General features: G+C 42.3%; 2 protein-coding genes across 3 annotated transcripts in view; one reads left to right on the plus strand and one right to left on the minus strand.

Annotated features, from left to right (window-relative positions):
* Positions 1-14,636, plus strand: part of Tpd52l1 (TPD52 like 1) — a 94,673-nt gene that overhangs the window by 64,979 nt on the left and 15,058 nt on the right. For both annotated transcript variants that reach the window (XM_050138095.1, XM_050138096.1), the window contains exon 3: positions 1,556-1,704. In XM_050138095.1, coding sequence (XP_049994052.1) covers positions 1,556-1,704 — 149 coding nt within the window. The remainder of the gene's footprint in view (positions 1-1,555; positions 1,705-14,636) is intronic.
* Positions 7,951-14,636, minus strand: part of Hddc2 (HD domain containing 2) — a 47,156-nt gene continuing 40,470 nt past the window's right edge. The window contains exon 6 of the mRNA XM_050138098.1: positions 7,951-8,412. Coding sequence (XP_049994055.1) covers positions 8,396-8,412 — 17 coding nt within the window. The 3' untranslated portion in view covers positions 7,951-8,395. The remainder of the gene's footprint in view (positions 8,413-14,636) is intronic.

Here is a 14,636-nt window from a genome sequence, read left to right on the forward strand (position 1 = left end):
TATAGTGAGACCCTGTCTCAAAGGAATAAATATTTAAAAGTAAATAAAAAAGAAAACAAATATCTAGCCGGGCGATGGTGGTGCACGCCTTTAATCCCAGCACTCAGGAGGCAGAGGCAGGCAGATCTCTGTGAGTTCGAGACCAGCCTGGTCTACAGAGCTAGTTCCAGGACAGGCTCCAAAGCCACAGAGAAACCCTGTCTCGAAAAACCAACAACAACAACAACAACAACAAATATCTATCTCTAATGAAGAAAAAAATTTATGCTGAGTTAAAATGTGAGTCTAAATGCTTCTGTCAATGTGATTTATCAGCTCTTTATCTCACTTTGGACTTGATGTGTTTACACAACTCCATGTGGAACTATCAAGATCTGTGAGCCCCTTCTCGGGCCCTACAGTGGTCATTTAATTCTGCAAGTGAAAAGTTTTCCCAGTTTTTTTTCCACACAATAGAAACTACAGAAACATCCTACATATCCATCCCACCCCAAGAAAGAACCAGACTCCCAGTAATTTCAGTCACTCAAAGCGAAAGAAGCAGGAGGGCTCTAGCTATCGAAGAGGAGAGAAGGTGTGATACCCAAGCATTGTCTGTGGAAAAGGAACAAGAGATATCCATATTAGGCAGGAGATGAAATACAGGAAGACACTTCGACAAAAATAAAAAAGTGGAATATGACAGGGTAATAAAGAACAGAGAAACTGTGGTTTTAAAATAACACTGTGTTCTCATGTAGCGGGAGACTAACGCGTGCGCCTCAGGTAGTCGGAGTGGCCTTCTCTTTCAGCTGTCAGCCTAGCCATGTACACAGAAGACTTGGTCATCAAGAAAAAGACACACTTCTACTGATTATAAATATGTATGGAACATGTGATTCAGTCTCTCTTCTGGAAATGTTTCCAAGTACATATAAAAACATTCCATGAACATAAAGAAATGTATACCATTAAACTATAGCAACATTTTCCTGTTGCTAAAATCTCCCCAAGATATTGTTCTTTCATGGTGTGCTATGTAAAATGCTTCTCCTCTGTGTCTTTGTTCTTAGAGTAGTAATCAGTGTTGTGAGGCTTCCCATCTGGGGAGCAGTTTAGAGTACTTGTGTATCATGCATGTGAGGCCGCGGGTTCAGTCCTCACCAGGGTCAAAACAGAAGATGAAACGTCCAAGCACGATTCCTACTGTTTGGCCCTGGGGAAAAGTCGTCCTTGTGCCGCAGAAAAGACTCTGTTTCAAAAGCCACTGCTCTTAGGCAGCTTCCTTGGTGACCCAAGGAAGGCGTTTGCAAGATGCGTGGCAGGATAATCCACAAGTTGTGGTCAGAAATAAAGTGATACTTTGGATGTAAATGAGACAAAGTTCCCTATTTTGAAACACTCAGAATGCTGAGGAAACTGGCAGACGCCTGAAGTCTCATTGCATAGTTAAGCTTTGGCGTTGGCAGCATGAGGTCCCTAACAGGACTGCACGGAAGCATCACAATCTTTTGGAAATACATTTTTCACTCACTCTGACGTTTCAACCTGTCATTTTTTTTTCTCTTACCTGTAGCTAGAAGACGAAATCACAACATTGCGACAAGTTTTGTCAGCGAAAGAAAGACATCTGGTTGAGATCAAACAGAAACTTGGCATGAACCTGATGAACGAGCTAAAGCAGAACTTCAGCCGAAGCTGGCACGACATGCAGACCACAGCTGCGTGAGTATGGGCGGAGCTTCAGGAAGTTAGGGAGTCTGCGGTCTCGCCGCCCTTCCGGTTTTCCTCTGGTTCTCCCTACCAGGTTGTTTGGGGCTTGTAAGTGTAAAGAAAGTATTTTCTTTAGGAGCAAAGGAAAGAAATACGAGTGATAAGTAAGTATATTGCACGAATAGCAAAGCATCAAAGACCTTTGTGCGAAAAACTTGTGTGGATTATGGCTCTTAATTCCAGGACCGAAGGATGTAGCTGGTAGAGTGCTTGCCTAGATACAGAGAATCCTGGGTTCAAGCGTTAACACGGCATGAAGGGGGGATGGGCTTTCTTTCCCTTCCAGCACTGAGGAGGTGGAGGTAGGAGGATCAGAAATTCAAGGTCATCCTCAGTTACGTACTAAGTTAGATGCCAGCCCATGAGACACCAAACACGAAACAACCAAACTCTAATTCCATTTAGACTGATCTCTGTTTCATTTGTCAACTTTGTTGTAAGAATTTTGCAGAGGAAAACCACTCCAAAGCCAACCAGACCAAAAGTCTATGTACCTTAGTGTACTTCTGTGCAGTTAGAAGAGTCATTTATAAAAGCAGCTATGCGCAATGGATTTATACTTTCACGACCAAATATATTTTTATACATCTATCCACCATGAAAACCAAATATTCCACGACAGAGTGAGAACTAGAAAAACAAGTGGCTTTACATTCTCTTTCATAACTCGTGTCCGTTACCCACACCCCGTCCTTTCTTATGCCCTAACATTAGCCTTTCTTGTTTCATTTCTACATGGTATGCCCCCACATACATTTGACTTAGCATAGATTGTGCATATGAGGGAGAATATAAATATTTATTTCAGAGATTATGTGATCTCACTTAATATCATATATTCTAAATCCATCCAATTTCCTGCAAATTGTGTGGTTATATTTACATTTGAGCTAAATAGTATTCCCCTATATCTATATCTAATATAAATCTATTTGTCTCTCTATGAAAATAGACTATCTATATACATGCAAATATACATATATACCCACTATGTATACATGTATATATGCATAAACACATATGCATGAATATACACATATATACAAGTATATATATACTTTACATGTATGTGCATAAATACACATATATACATAGTGGATTTTCATTGTCCATTTATCTGTTGATTCACAACTCTTTGCTATAGGAAAAGAAGCAGTAATAAACATGGGATTGCACATATCTCTGTGATAGGTTATAGGATTCTTGGGATATTCCTAGGAATGAAATAATTGGGTCATATGATAGTTCTATTTTTAATATTTGGGAAATCTCAAAACTGATTTCCACAATGCATATATTAATTTGTACCCCACCAAGACTGGATTAGATTCCTATCTCTCCACCTCCTTTTCAACATTTGCTGTCAGAGTTATTTATTGAAGTTAGCCATTCTGACTGGAATGAGTTGGTACCTCTATCTCATGTCTCCTGGGAATGGGCAGAGGCTTCCCGGAAAGTTGAGTGCTTCTTCTTTTTACTCTTGTTGTGTCTCTTGCTGATCCTGTTACCTTGGTGACTATCAATTATCATGGGATGGAAAGGCCAGGAGACTTGGCTTTGGAATGAGACAGTAGTAAAGTTAGAGTTGCCTGCTCATCCCTCTGGCAATCGTCACATCCGACCAGCGTTAGCCCATGTGAAAAAAGATTTGTGGCCCTCAGGCATCTTTGGCTGGCATCAGGGCAGGACTGTGTTTCGAAGTTAGCTGTTTCCTGGAACAAGGGATGTGTAGGCCTCTGACAGAGTTAGTTCATCATTGCCAGTTTTCTGTTCTGTTCAAGATAAGTGTCGTTCATCAGAGCAGGACACAAAAGTGATGACAAACAGCAGGGAATGGGGTAAAGCGCTAGAACACATGCCTGAAATTGCTCACAAATCCTTAGGGGACAACACAGAGTCTACACACTTGTCTCCTGATGATACTTGGGGATGCTGGTTTTCCAAAATTTGAAAGGTGGCACAATGAATTGTTATAGAGTCCCAGAATCAGGACTTTTGTAAGAGATGACGGAAATGAAGGGAATATTAATAGAGAGGGCTGAACTTTGGCATGGAGCCAGACACAGACACCCTCACTCCACCCCTGTTGAGGATAACCATGTTCTGAACACTCAATGGAGGAAAGTTTTTCACTGCTTATTGACTTTCCCCTTGGCTTTGTGTTAGTTCTCCTCGGTCGGTCTTTTCGAACTGAGAGACTTGAATGAATGTCTGAGCATCATGGTGCACTCGCATAGGCCCAGACCCTGCTTGTCGAGGGAGAATTCTAACCCCTCATGTGATCTGCCCTGTGAGGTCTGTGTCAAGCCTTGCAGCTATAAGCCACATAGGTTCTGCAGATGCTGGATCATCTTCCATATTATCTATTGAGCCAAAGTCAAAAACATTTTACTGTACTTGGAGCTTATCAATTCCTATTGTCGGTGAACTCTCTGGATCTTGAGATCTCTCGGGATCTCTCCAGCAGTGGGGTTACAGGCACATGCTGTAGTGCTCAATTTGTTGGTAGGTTCTTAGGGATACAAACCCAAGTCCTCGTGCATCTATAACAGGTGCTTCCTCAGTTGAGGCATCTCCTCAGTCTCTCATCATCTTTCCTCAGAAACTGTAAATGGACAGGGTTTTCTTTTTTCAGAATATGAGACATTCGCTATATATTTTCATTTTTTCCCTGCTTTTTTGAGACTTTCTCGGTAGCTTTGGAGCCTGTCCTGGAACTAACTCTTGTAGACCAGGCTGGCCTCGAACTCACAGAGATCCATCTGCCTCTGCTTCCCGAGTGCTGGAATTAAAGGCATGCACCATCACAGCCCAGCTTCTATTTTCAATTAATCTAAAAATTCATTCACAGTTCTTATACAGATTGTGGGAAACTAACTAAAAGGAAAGCTCTGGCCTCTTCTCTTTGGAAATATACCTTATGTTTCTCTTGTAGAGAACAGTTGAAGTTGGACTTGGACCTACAAGTTGTTTGGCTTGCAATGTTCTTATTTTGTACAGGTGAACATATTGGATTCTTTTTTAACATACGTGAGATGTTTAGCTATGAATCTTTTTTAAAAAATATTTTTGTTAAGACTTTATTATAAAGTACCTGAAATTTAAAAACACAAATAAAATTTCACATGCTGAAATTAGACCCATATATGGCTCTTTTTGATGATTTAAATATTTCCCTTGTTAGCTGCTCTTATGTGGAAAAGGTATTACATATAAGTTTTTTTTTTCTTCTTTTTGTGTGTGGAGTACTAGTGGCTGATGGGAAATCCCAAGGGCTTCCTATCCCAAGCCTTAACTTTAGTCCCAAGGTCAGTCTTCAAGAATTCTTTTGCCATTGAGTTATGCATTTTTTCCCGCTTCATTCATTAGCATGTGAAAATACTGTCTCCATGTTCGTCTAGTACCTATGTGGAAATCAGTTTTTCTCTTTGCAGTTCTCTGCCCCTGAGCTTAGTACCTGGCAGTAAGAAGTACCACCAATGATTGACAGCAACTATTTCCATTTTGGGGAGATGCTAATTTCACCTGCTAGTTCTTAAGCAGTGATGTCTAAGAACTTGCGGCGCTGTGGAAGATGCCCTTTGTATGAGGAGCTGGACCTGAAAGAAGCCTGAAGCTCCCCAGAGTATCTGCCTTCATTTCCATGTGAACAGTTGTTTCTCTTCACCTGCGGTGTGGTCCATGTGCCCTCTGGGTTGCTAGGTGCACTTGTCCAAAGCTTCATCTAGCTAGGATGCATCCTAGAGGAAGAGAGCATGAATTCCAGGGTCTTTGAAGTTTCTTTCCAGAGGCTTGCTAGCCAACCTTCCCTCCTCCTCTGATGATAGCTGCAAAAAAGTTATAAACCACATATCTGTGTGCATCAACTTAAAATAGCACTGCAAGGCCACCATAGCAACAACCTCCAGGAAAGGATGGTGGAGCATCAGGCACTAGATTAAATATGTTTATCTATCAATGGTCTGGGTTTCTGTCTTTGCCCTTCAATGACAAATACCAATGAATTTTCCTGACAGTGTGTGGCTGAACACCATCCAGTTCCCTATGTCTAGTTCCCTCTGTACTGAATTTAGGTATCTGGCTTTCGAGTCACACTAATCTAAACTTCGCTCTGGGGTATAGGAATAAGAAGAATTGCTTCATCTGACCTTCCCTAATCACTTCAGGAGTTAGATAACCAAATGTGAGCACAGTAGTTTAGTGGCTGAAAGTGGGGAGGAAGGAGAGGAAGGAATAGCTGTGCAGGGTGTGTCCAGTGTGCCAAGCTGGGATGGGGGCAGGAAGAGGAGAGAGGTGCGTGCATCCTGGAATGTGGACTCACAGCAGGCAGGTTCCAGGAAGTCTTCAGGCTATTCATGCCGGGAAGAATGGGTAGTCTCTGTGTTTTCGTGTCTGAAAAACAAATTGGTATAGCCAAGCAGTCTACTGGGTGGAAAACTTCTTGGATGAACAGCACAGATTTAGTCCCTGGGGTTATAGAATTAGAAAGATAAGAGTTTTGTTTGGTTTGTTCAGGAATGATAAATACAAAGCACTGTGGGAGTGTGAAACAGGATAGGAGATTTTTGTGTCGATATGGCCACTCCAGGGCTTGGGTAGAGCAGGGTTTCCCAGGAGTCCCCAGAATGTAATCAGTCCAAGAGAGACAGGTGGTGCCTCTTGAGGGTGACAGCCAGTGATGGCACCGCAGGAGAGAAGGCTCTACTCCTAAAAAGCCCATCGATGCAGTTAGTGTTCTTAGTTTGGGAGGAGAGGCAGAAAGTTATCTTTATTCTTCAGGGATCAGAAAGCCATTAAAGGGTCCTACCCAGTTATTTATCCAACAAGTGCTAATGAATGTCTACAGTTAGGTACTTACTACCTCCAGGCTACTCTAGACCTCAGGATAATAGGATTGACAAGTGCTTTTCTTTCTTTCTTTCTTTCTTTCTTTCTTTCTTTCTTTCTTTCTTTCTTTCTTTTTTTGATGTTAATATAAGTCTTTATCATTGCAAGCACTCCTTTCATGTTTGTTTCCTTTACAAAGTTAGGGTACTGGGGAGGAACATTTGTCCTCAAATTGACAGCTATTAGACCTTAGCTGGTGCCATGGCCTCTTTGAGTGAAGAACTATCCACCAAGCAGCCAGACAAATGGACCTAGCTGCTTCATATACTCCATGGACACCTTGAAGAAACCTCATAGCATCTACATATGTTTGCCACTTAAGCATAACTCTGGTTCAGAGAGGAATATTTCTATCAATCTTTTTCTTTTTAAATTAAAATTTGCATTTATCGGCTTAAGTTTCCGAGAGTCTCATATTCTTTTTTTCTTTTCTACCATTTTTAAAAATTGATTTAATTGAGCTCTACATTTTTCTCTGCTCACCTCCCTGCCTCTCCCTTCCCCTTCAGCCCTCTCCCATAGACCAAGTGCTCCAAATTTACTCAGGAGATCTTATCTTTTTCTACTTCCCACATAGATTAGATCTATGTAAGTCTCTTTTAGGGTCCTCATAGTTGACTTGGTTCTCTGGGATTGTGATTTGTAAGTGCCTACCTTTCTGTCAGTGTGGAAAGGGAACAAGGAAGAAACAAATAATGAAATCAACTAGTGAGGAACTGCCAGGAACAACCTGTGAGGAACTGCCAGGAAGGGCTGACCAGGAAGTGCTGTGAGGATAACAGTAGAGGGTGATCTGCCAGTTAGAGACTTGGAAGAGAGGGCTGAGGCTGCTGATATGGTGTCCCAGGCAGGACAATCTTGTTCTAAAGCCTGATTCTAACAGACACCTGGCAGACTGGAAAGATCCAAGGCTAAATGATCTAGAGAAGAGCTTTCAAGCTGAGAAAAAGTGGACACCAAGACTCTGAGGCATGAACAACCTTTGAAGCTTCTGGGAACCAAAAGTCGTTGTTAGGAATATTTCCTAACATAAGCTCCCTGCTGATGCAAAATTTCCAATCAAGCCAAATCAAGAAATATCCAGGTTTAATGGGAGTTCTGCACTCTCGGGTGGCCCTGATTGGAAAACCAGAAAGCAACGGAAATGCGACCCCTGGGAGGAAGAAAAGAAGACCATGTGTTTCTCTTTTGGGAGATCACTTTAATACCCTGGGGAGTGGTCCTGACCCCATCCCCAGGGAGGGGTCAGGACCTGGCCTGCTGGGATTTGGAGTCCAGACCAGGCCTGGCAGCTGGGATAGATGCAAGGGGCTGGGGCCTACACTTCCAACTTGACAGTTATCTCTCAAGAAAGTCTAGGCTGTCTGCAGTGTGCTGTATGTGAGCCTCTAAGGCCTCTAGGGCAAGTGATAACTCAATGCCAAGGGCTTTAGATGCTACTGGAAAGTTTGAATCAGGAAATAGCCTGGGCTGACGCACATTTATGGATCATTTCCATTCGATTATGTAATAGATTGTGCAGGGGTACGGGTGGGAATTGGAAAATCATTCATGGGACTAATGTAAGCAAGAGTCATGGATAGCAGGGGGAGGATCTGGAGGTCAGTCTGACCAAGACATCCCAGTCACTTGGAGATAGCTGATGAGGGAAGCAAAGTAATGGGGTATGACTCACGCAGATGCTTGAACAGCACAGCGTCCATTCGGTCCATACTTCAAGGTCAGTAGAGCATGGCTGTGACTTCGTGGGCTGCACTTACGACAGCCTGAATTCTGTGTACACAGGGAATGAGACCGTGTCAGTACCAACGTGATAGGCAACAGTGATTTAGTGGTGTATATCTTGTATGGTGCCAGGTGCTTTACTGGCTTGCAGGGACTCTCTGCTGTCATCAGGAGGACTGAGACACAGAGGTGGAGCTGGCACTCAGTGACCTGTTTTGACCATGTCTGAACTACTCCAGAAAGAAATGCCAGACTGTGAGGACAATCTGAGAACAGTTAAAGACACAGATGTGTGTGTGTGTGTGTGAGTGTGTGTGTGTGTGTGTGTAAGTCATTTAACCATGGATATCATTGAAAGCTGTAGGATTGGACTTGGAGATTAATACATCCAATGATTGTGGTCTTACTAACCTTTAGGAATGAAGTTGAACTTTCCTTAGTAGAGAAGAGCCAATCCCTTAGGAGTGAGGAGAGATAAGATTATCAACCGTATAATTTCAGGAGCAAATCTTTCCCTAACCCTGTTCGCTTGGCTGCTGAGAGAAAGTGGGGGAGGGGGCTTATTAATCATATGTTGGAAAGAGTGTTGACAACTATTTCCCCCTAAATTAATTAAAGCCCACTGTATTAGTGTCCATGACTCCCATTCTAACACACATTCTATATCTTATCAGATAAAAAATCTGAACAAGAGAGAATGATTAGCTGTGGCAAGTTAGCTGGGAAGAATCAGACTTCAAAGCACTGAAAAGAATTTCAGCTTTCAGAGAATGCGTGTGATTCCCAGAGGCGATACTTTGCATAGTAATTAGGTAATCATGACCTATTTAGTTTGATTTATAATGAAAAGAAAATCTATGGTATGCTAATGAAAGATCTTGGCATAGTTTCTTCAGCAGTAGGATTCAAACTGCCATAGGACCCAATGAGCAAAAATAATTACAAAATGAACTCCAATTGTCTCCTTTACAGAAATAGTTGAGCAATATGGAAGCAGGTCACCTGTGTGTATGGGGGGTCGGGGGGGGGGGAGTTGTTGCTCTTGTTCTTGGCCATTTTTTGTTCACACTGGGACTTCTTTTGTTTCCTTTTAGGTCTTAAGGAGGCAGGGTGCAGAAGGGCGGTTTCAAGGAGGCAGGATGCAGAAGGGCGGTTTCAAGGAGGCAGGGTGCAGAAGGGCGGTTTCAAGGAGGCAGGGTGCAGAAGGGTGGTTTCAAGGAGGTAGGATACAGATGGGTGCCTTAGAGCCAGTGTGTTTGTTTATATATTAACAGGGTTCTGCTTTGTGAACCCATGAAGTTCTCCCACTAATAATAGACCTCTGTGCATTGTGCCATAGACCAAATGGTAGGTCCACAGAGGGTAGGAGTTTTTAAAAAGGAATGAAAACTCCTCCATCTTTTTTGAAACGCTCAATACCTAAGCTATACATAATGAAATGCTTGCCGCATTTCAGAGACTTCACAGTGCTTGAATAGTGAGGTTCAGTTTGTGACTTATTTGCCCTTTGCTGATGGGCTCCATTTCAGGTCACCATGGTCCAAATGATAATTACCTCTCTTTTGTGAGGAGTGATTTGTAGCTCTGCTGCATTCAAAGCATCAGTGACAATTGAAGAACTAATTTTAAAAGTTGTGTACACCCAATCTCTCATGCAGCTAGTTCTCTTTACTTTCTGGATTCTATTGTATTACCCAAACCAGGCAGTGGATTCGTTTCTCCAGGCAGAAGTGGTAGACTTATATTTTAATGACATATGACTTCAGATGCCTTTGGAAGAAAATGATCCTGAATGGTTTTGTGTGCATTCCTTGATGAGATATTGAAATGCAGTTGTTAAGGGGATGCACTCTTTTGACTCTCTTCCTGGGGGAAATACATTCATGCTGTGAAATAGCTTCTAAAAACAGATGATATTTTAGTCCTTTCTTCTGGTTATATGTAGAAAATGCTTAAGTCCAAACCATGCACTGCTCTGTCCCTTTGAATATTAGCCCTGCCTATTAAAATTGTAAATCCTGTGCTATATGTGAATTACCAAGGGCATTCATAGAAAAAGTCAATAGAATCCTTTTTATTTGGTTTGGAGAGGAAAACCCCCAAAGAGATCTACAGACGATACCTTATGTACTGGCCAAACAGCTCACCCGGCTTTTAAGTGCTTAACATTTCAACCTAGCTCAACTGGTAATAAGCAAAGACTATTTTCCTGTTAACTGAACCCTAATGACCTGTGTTTGATACCTGGAACCCACAAAAAGGCCAAAGTGGCGGCTCACATCTGTAATTGTAGTACTCCTACAGAGATATGGACTCCAACAGACATATGGGAGGCAGAGACAGGAAAACCTCCTGGAATCTTCTGGGCTAGCTGCCTTGCAGGACACATAACTACAGGGTCAGTAAGAGAGACCGTGTCTCAACAAGGTATCAGGAGAGAACAGTTTCTGAGAGTAGATGTCTGACCTCCACATGCATACTGTGGCACATAAGTGCACACACACTCACTCACACACACACATGCACGCACAGCACACTATACACAAATAAAATAATAATAATACATGAGCAGGGCAGTGGTGGCGCACCCTTTAATCCCAGTGTTCGGGAGGCAGAAACAGACAGATCTCTGTGAGTTGGAGACCAGCCTGGTCTATGAAGCGAGTTCCAGGACAGGCTCCAAAGCTACAGAGAAGCCCTATCTTGTAAAACAAACAAAACAAAACCATAATAATAATAATACATGAAATTAGATTTTAATTTTAAAAAGAGTAAAAAATGTGAACACAGTTTGGGAGTCAAGAGTACCAGTGGCCTGACAGGAGTGCCATTTCCAGGGCTTGGGTCCCTAGCATCTAGGTGGGAGTAGATTGCTCCCTCAGTTTAAGACCAAGTTCAACCAGGACTCCAGCTATAATGACAGGGTATGGACAATATACAACCTCTGAAGTACCCTTCATGTAGGTGGTGCTGTAAGTGGTGCTCCTTGGCTCTAAGTACTCTGAGTTCAATGACCTACTTCTCATAGGCCCTTGGTTGCTATGGTGTTGGTAATCACTTCCCACATAGAACTCCCTCTCACTGCCTACCCCCTGAGATCTTTCTTGCTTATTGATTCTAAGCACCATGCAAAATGACTACTAACTGTTCTTAAACAGCATATATAATGAAGAGGGGGAAAATGAAACACACACACCTAGAATTGTGTCACACACCCCTTAGAAGTGTGTGTGGTGTGTGTGTGTGTGTGTGTGTGTATGGTTGGTTTTGCACATGTGTACATATTTATGGAGGCCAGAGGACAACCTTAGTTGGGATCCCTCAGGCCTTGTTCATCTTTGGGACAGGATCTCCCCCACATCTTAAAATTTTTAAGCAATGGTGTTATTATTTGTCTACATGAAACTGGAGCTGTAAAAACTGACCCAGCCACCTCAGTGTCACCTCCAAGGCGACAGACATTATGGGGGGAGGGGATGCACCAGCTCTGTCACCATGGAGCCACAGCACCTTCCCATGGCTCCATTCACCATCTAAAGGACTTGTATCTAATGGCCTTCAGATTTAACATTAAAGGCTCAAAGCCCCAGATTCAACTCTCAGCTTCACACATACACAAGAGAAACAAAAAACAAATAAAAAGCAAAACAAAACAAAATAGATTTATGAATTATTCCTCAGAAATAAGGAGCCCTGGATTCCTAAGTACTGTATTGAGCCATGCATCAGGCCACACTGTGACAATGAAATTGAAACTGGAAATAGAGATGCACTTTTCATTGTTGATATGTAAGTGTCACAAACACAAACATCAACAGACCTTTGTGTGTACCTACCTCCCATTTTGGGGGTGGGGATTGTCTTTGAAACAATGTAACACTGACTGCTTACAATATAACCTTATTTCTGGGTAGTTTTAAATTGAGTCATCCAATTCAGAATGTCATACACATATGTTCAAAAGATGTCAAAATTCAAAGCCTTCTCAAACACATACTGTTAAACTACATAGGCCAGCTTACAATAGGAGTAAATATGCAGGCTAATTGCAAGACGCCACTAAAACGGTGCCAGACTAACATCAGAAGGAATTTTCTAGTAGCCCAACTCAGCCTCCTGTGAAGATCGCAGTTGTTGCCCCGTTCCCTTCCCTTTTCCTTTGTAGTGTCTTCCAGGTCCCTTGAGTCAGTGCTGAGTGGCTGCCCGATAGTCTACTCTCAGACTTTAGGACTGCCTTTTCTTCCCTTGCTGTGACCTCTTTAATGCTGACACTCACATGGCCAAGGCTCCAGGAAGCTCTGGTTGGCCCTATTGGACGGAGAAAGGTGGCTTCTAGTCTTTCTCATCACACAGGCTTTTTAACCCTTCAAAGTAGGACACTGACATTAACCTCACCCCATTCTTGTCAAATGTGATGGCGTCACAAAGCTGAGCAACTGGAACAGAATCCCCCAGGTTAAGATGGGGTCTGGCATCTTCCGGGAGCAGTGAGTGAGGCATCCTGAGAGGCTGAAGCAAAGGGAGGAAGGGTGGGGCAGAGGCGGGGTTGTGTAAAGCTGCCATGGAAGGTCAGTGCATATGGACTTGGTGAAGGGTGTTTGCAGAATGTTTCTTTTGCCTCTTGTGTTGAAAAGACACTGTCGGGAGAGAAAGACACAATCAGGAAGATAACTTACAAAGTCGTTACAAGAGTTCAGGTGAGGGACAACGCCAGGGGAAGTAGAGAGCAGCAGAGACCATGGATGCAGAATTGGCAGACTCTGCTTCTAACTGGGAAAACTGAAACAAATCAGGCGGTGTCTTGATGGACTGGATATGGAGGGAAAAAGAAAAGGTCAAAAGTGGTAGTAGTCTCCCATCCAATGGACGGTTCCCTTTCCTTGCCACTATGCAGGAAAAAATTTTGCAGAGGAAAACTTTCTTGACTGTTTTATTTATTTATTTAGTAGTTGTTGTTTGTTTGTTTATTCAGAATTGTGTTATCTGTATTAGTAGGGAGAGTTCTAGAATAAAGCTAGCTCTGAATCCTAATCCATAGTGCGTGCACATGTTTTATGTGCGTATTGTGCAGTGTTTTTCCGACCTTCACACTGCCCCACTCTGTTTTTGAATGTACTTTTTATAGGTCTTCTTTCATGACTCCATTACTCCTTTGTGAAAACTCTATCAGCAACCTAGACTGTAACTGGGTAGGAATTCTAGATTTTTTTCTTCATTTATTTGTAAACACATACCCTTATTTTCATAATTTTCTTTATTTTTGATTTGTGTGCCTGTGTGTGTGCACGCACATACATGTGAACGCGCATATACGAATAGAACTGGAGTCCTAGGTGGTTGTGAGTAGCCTGGTGTGGGTCCTCTGCGAGAGCAGTATATGCTCTTACTACCCCCTGGACATTTCTACAGCCCCAACTCTTTGCTTTTTTAAATGCTATTGAGCCCAGTTAATTTAGCGTTCAGTATACTGCTTTTGGATTCTGTTGAGTACTGTTTCTTTCTGAAGACTCTCAGTGTTTGTCCTTAGGTGATCAGAGAGCTCTAAAACTTTGTGATAATAATTGCGATTTTTATCCTAATTTTTTACATTTTGTGCTATGTATGGTACCTGCCTTACTATTAGAAGCAAGTTGTATTTTAATATCTTAGATCATGTATAAACCACTTGGCATTCTGTTGTTCCATGTGGTCAGAATATTCCATAATTAAAACATAAAGTCACATGTAAAACGTACGAAGTGAAATTATAATTTGGATATGCTGTTTTCAGACCTCTGTAGAAAAAAAATTCTAGCGGGTCCTTTTATCCACCTCCCCCCTTCCCTTTGCTGAGTGACTGGTCACCAGCCATAGCTCACCACAATACTGTCTGTTCTTCAGAGACATAAACAAACTCCAAGTTAATGGATTTTTTTGTGTGTGTGTGAAATATTTTTGAAATTTATAGGTTTGCAGTTATGAAAGAAGGAAAGTTAACCCCAAAGGTCTGAAGTATGGCTTGTTGCTATTTTAACACTGATGTTTGAAATGTCAGTATCTAAAGGGCCCTATGTCTCTATGTAGCAACCTTCACAACCAATTCTATTGATGCTGATAGAGCTTTTGTCTCCCGGCTGGCAGGAAACCTCAGCCAGACTCCAGAATGAGGGGCTTCTTTCACATTTCACATCCCCTGGATTCTCCTTTTCTTTCTATTCTGCTTTGTCACTCCCTGCCTACCCTCTAGTGGGCAGTATGAACCTGGGGGATCCGGGTCTGAAAATAAGGCAGAC

This window comes from Alexandromys fortis, unplaced genomic scaffold, assembly GCF_014885135.2.
Source record: "Alexandromys fortis isolate MF-2015 unplaced genomic scaffold, M_Fortis_MF-2015_v1.1 scaffold_14, whole genome shotgun sequence".
NCBI lineage: Eukaryota > Metazoa > Chordata > Mammalia > Rodentia > Cricetidae > Alexandromys > Alexandromys fortis.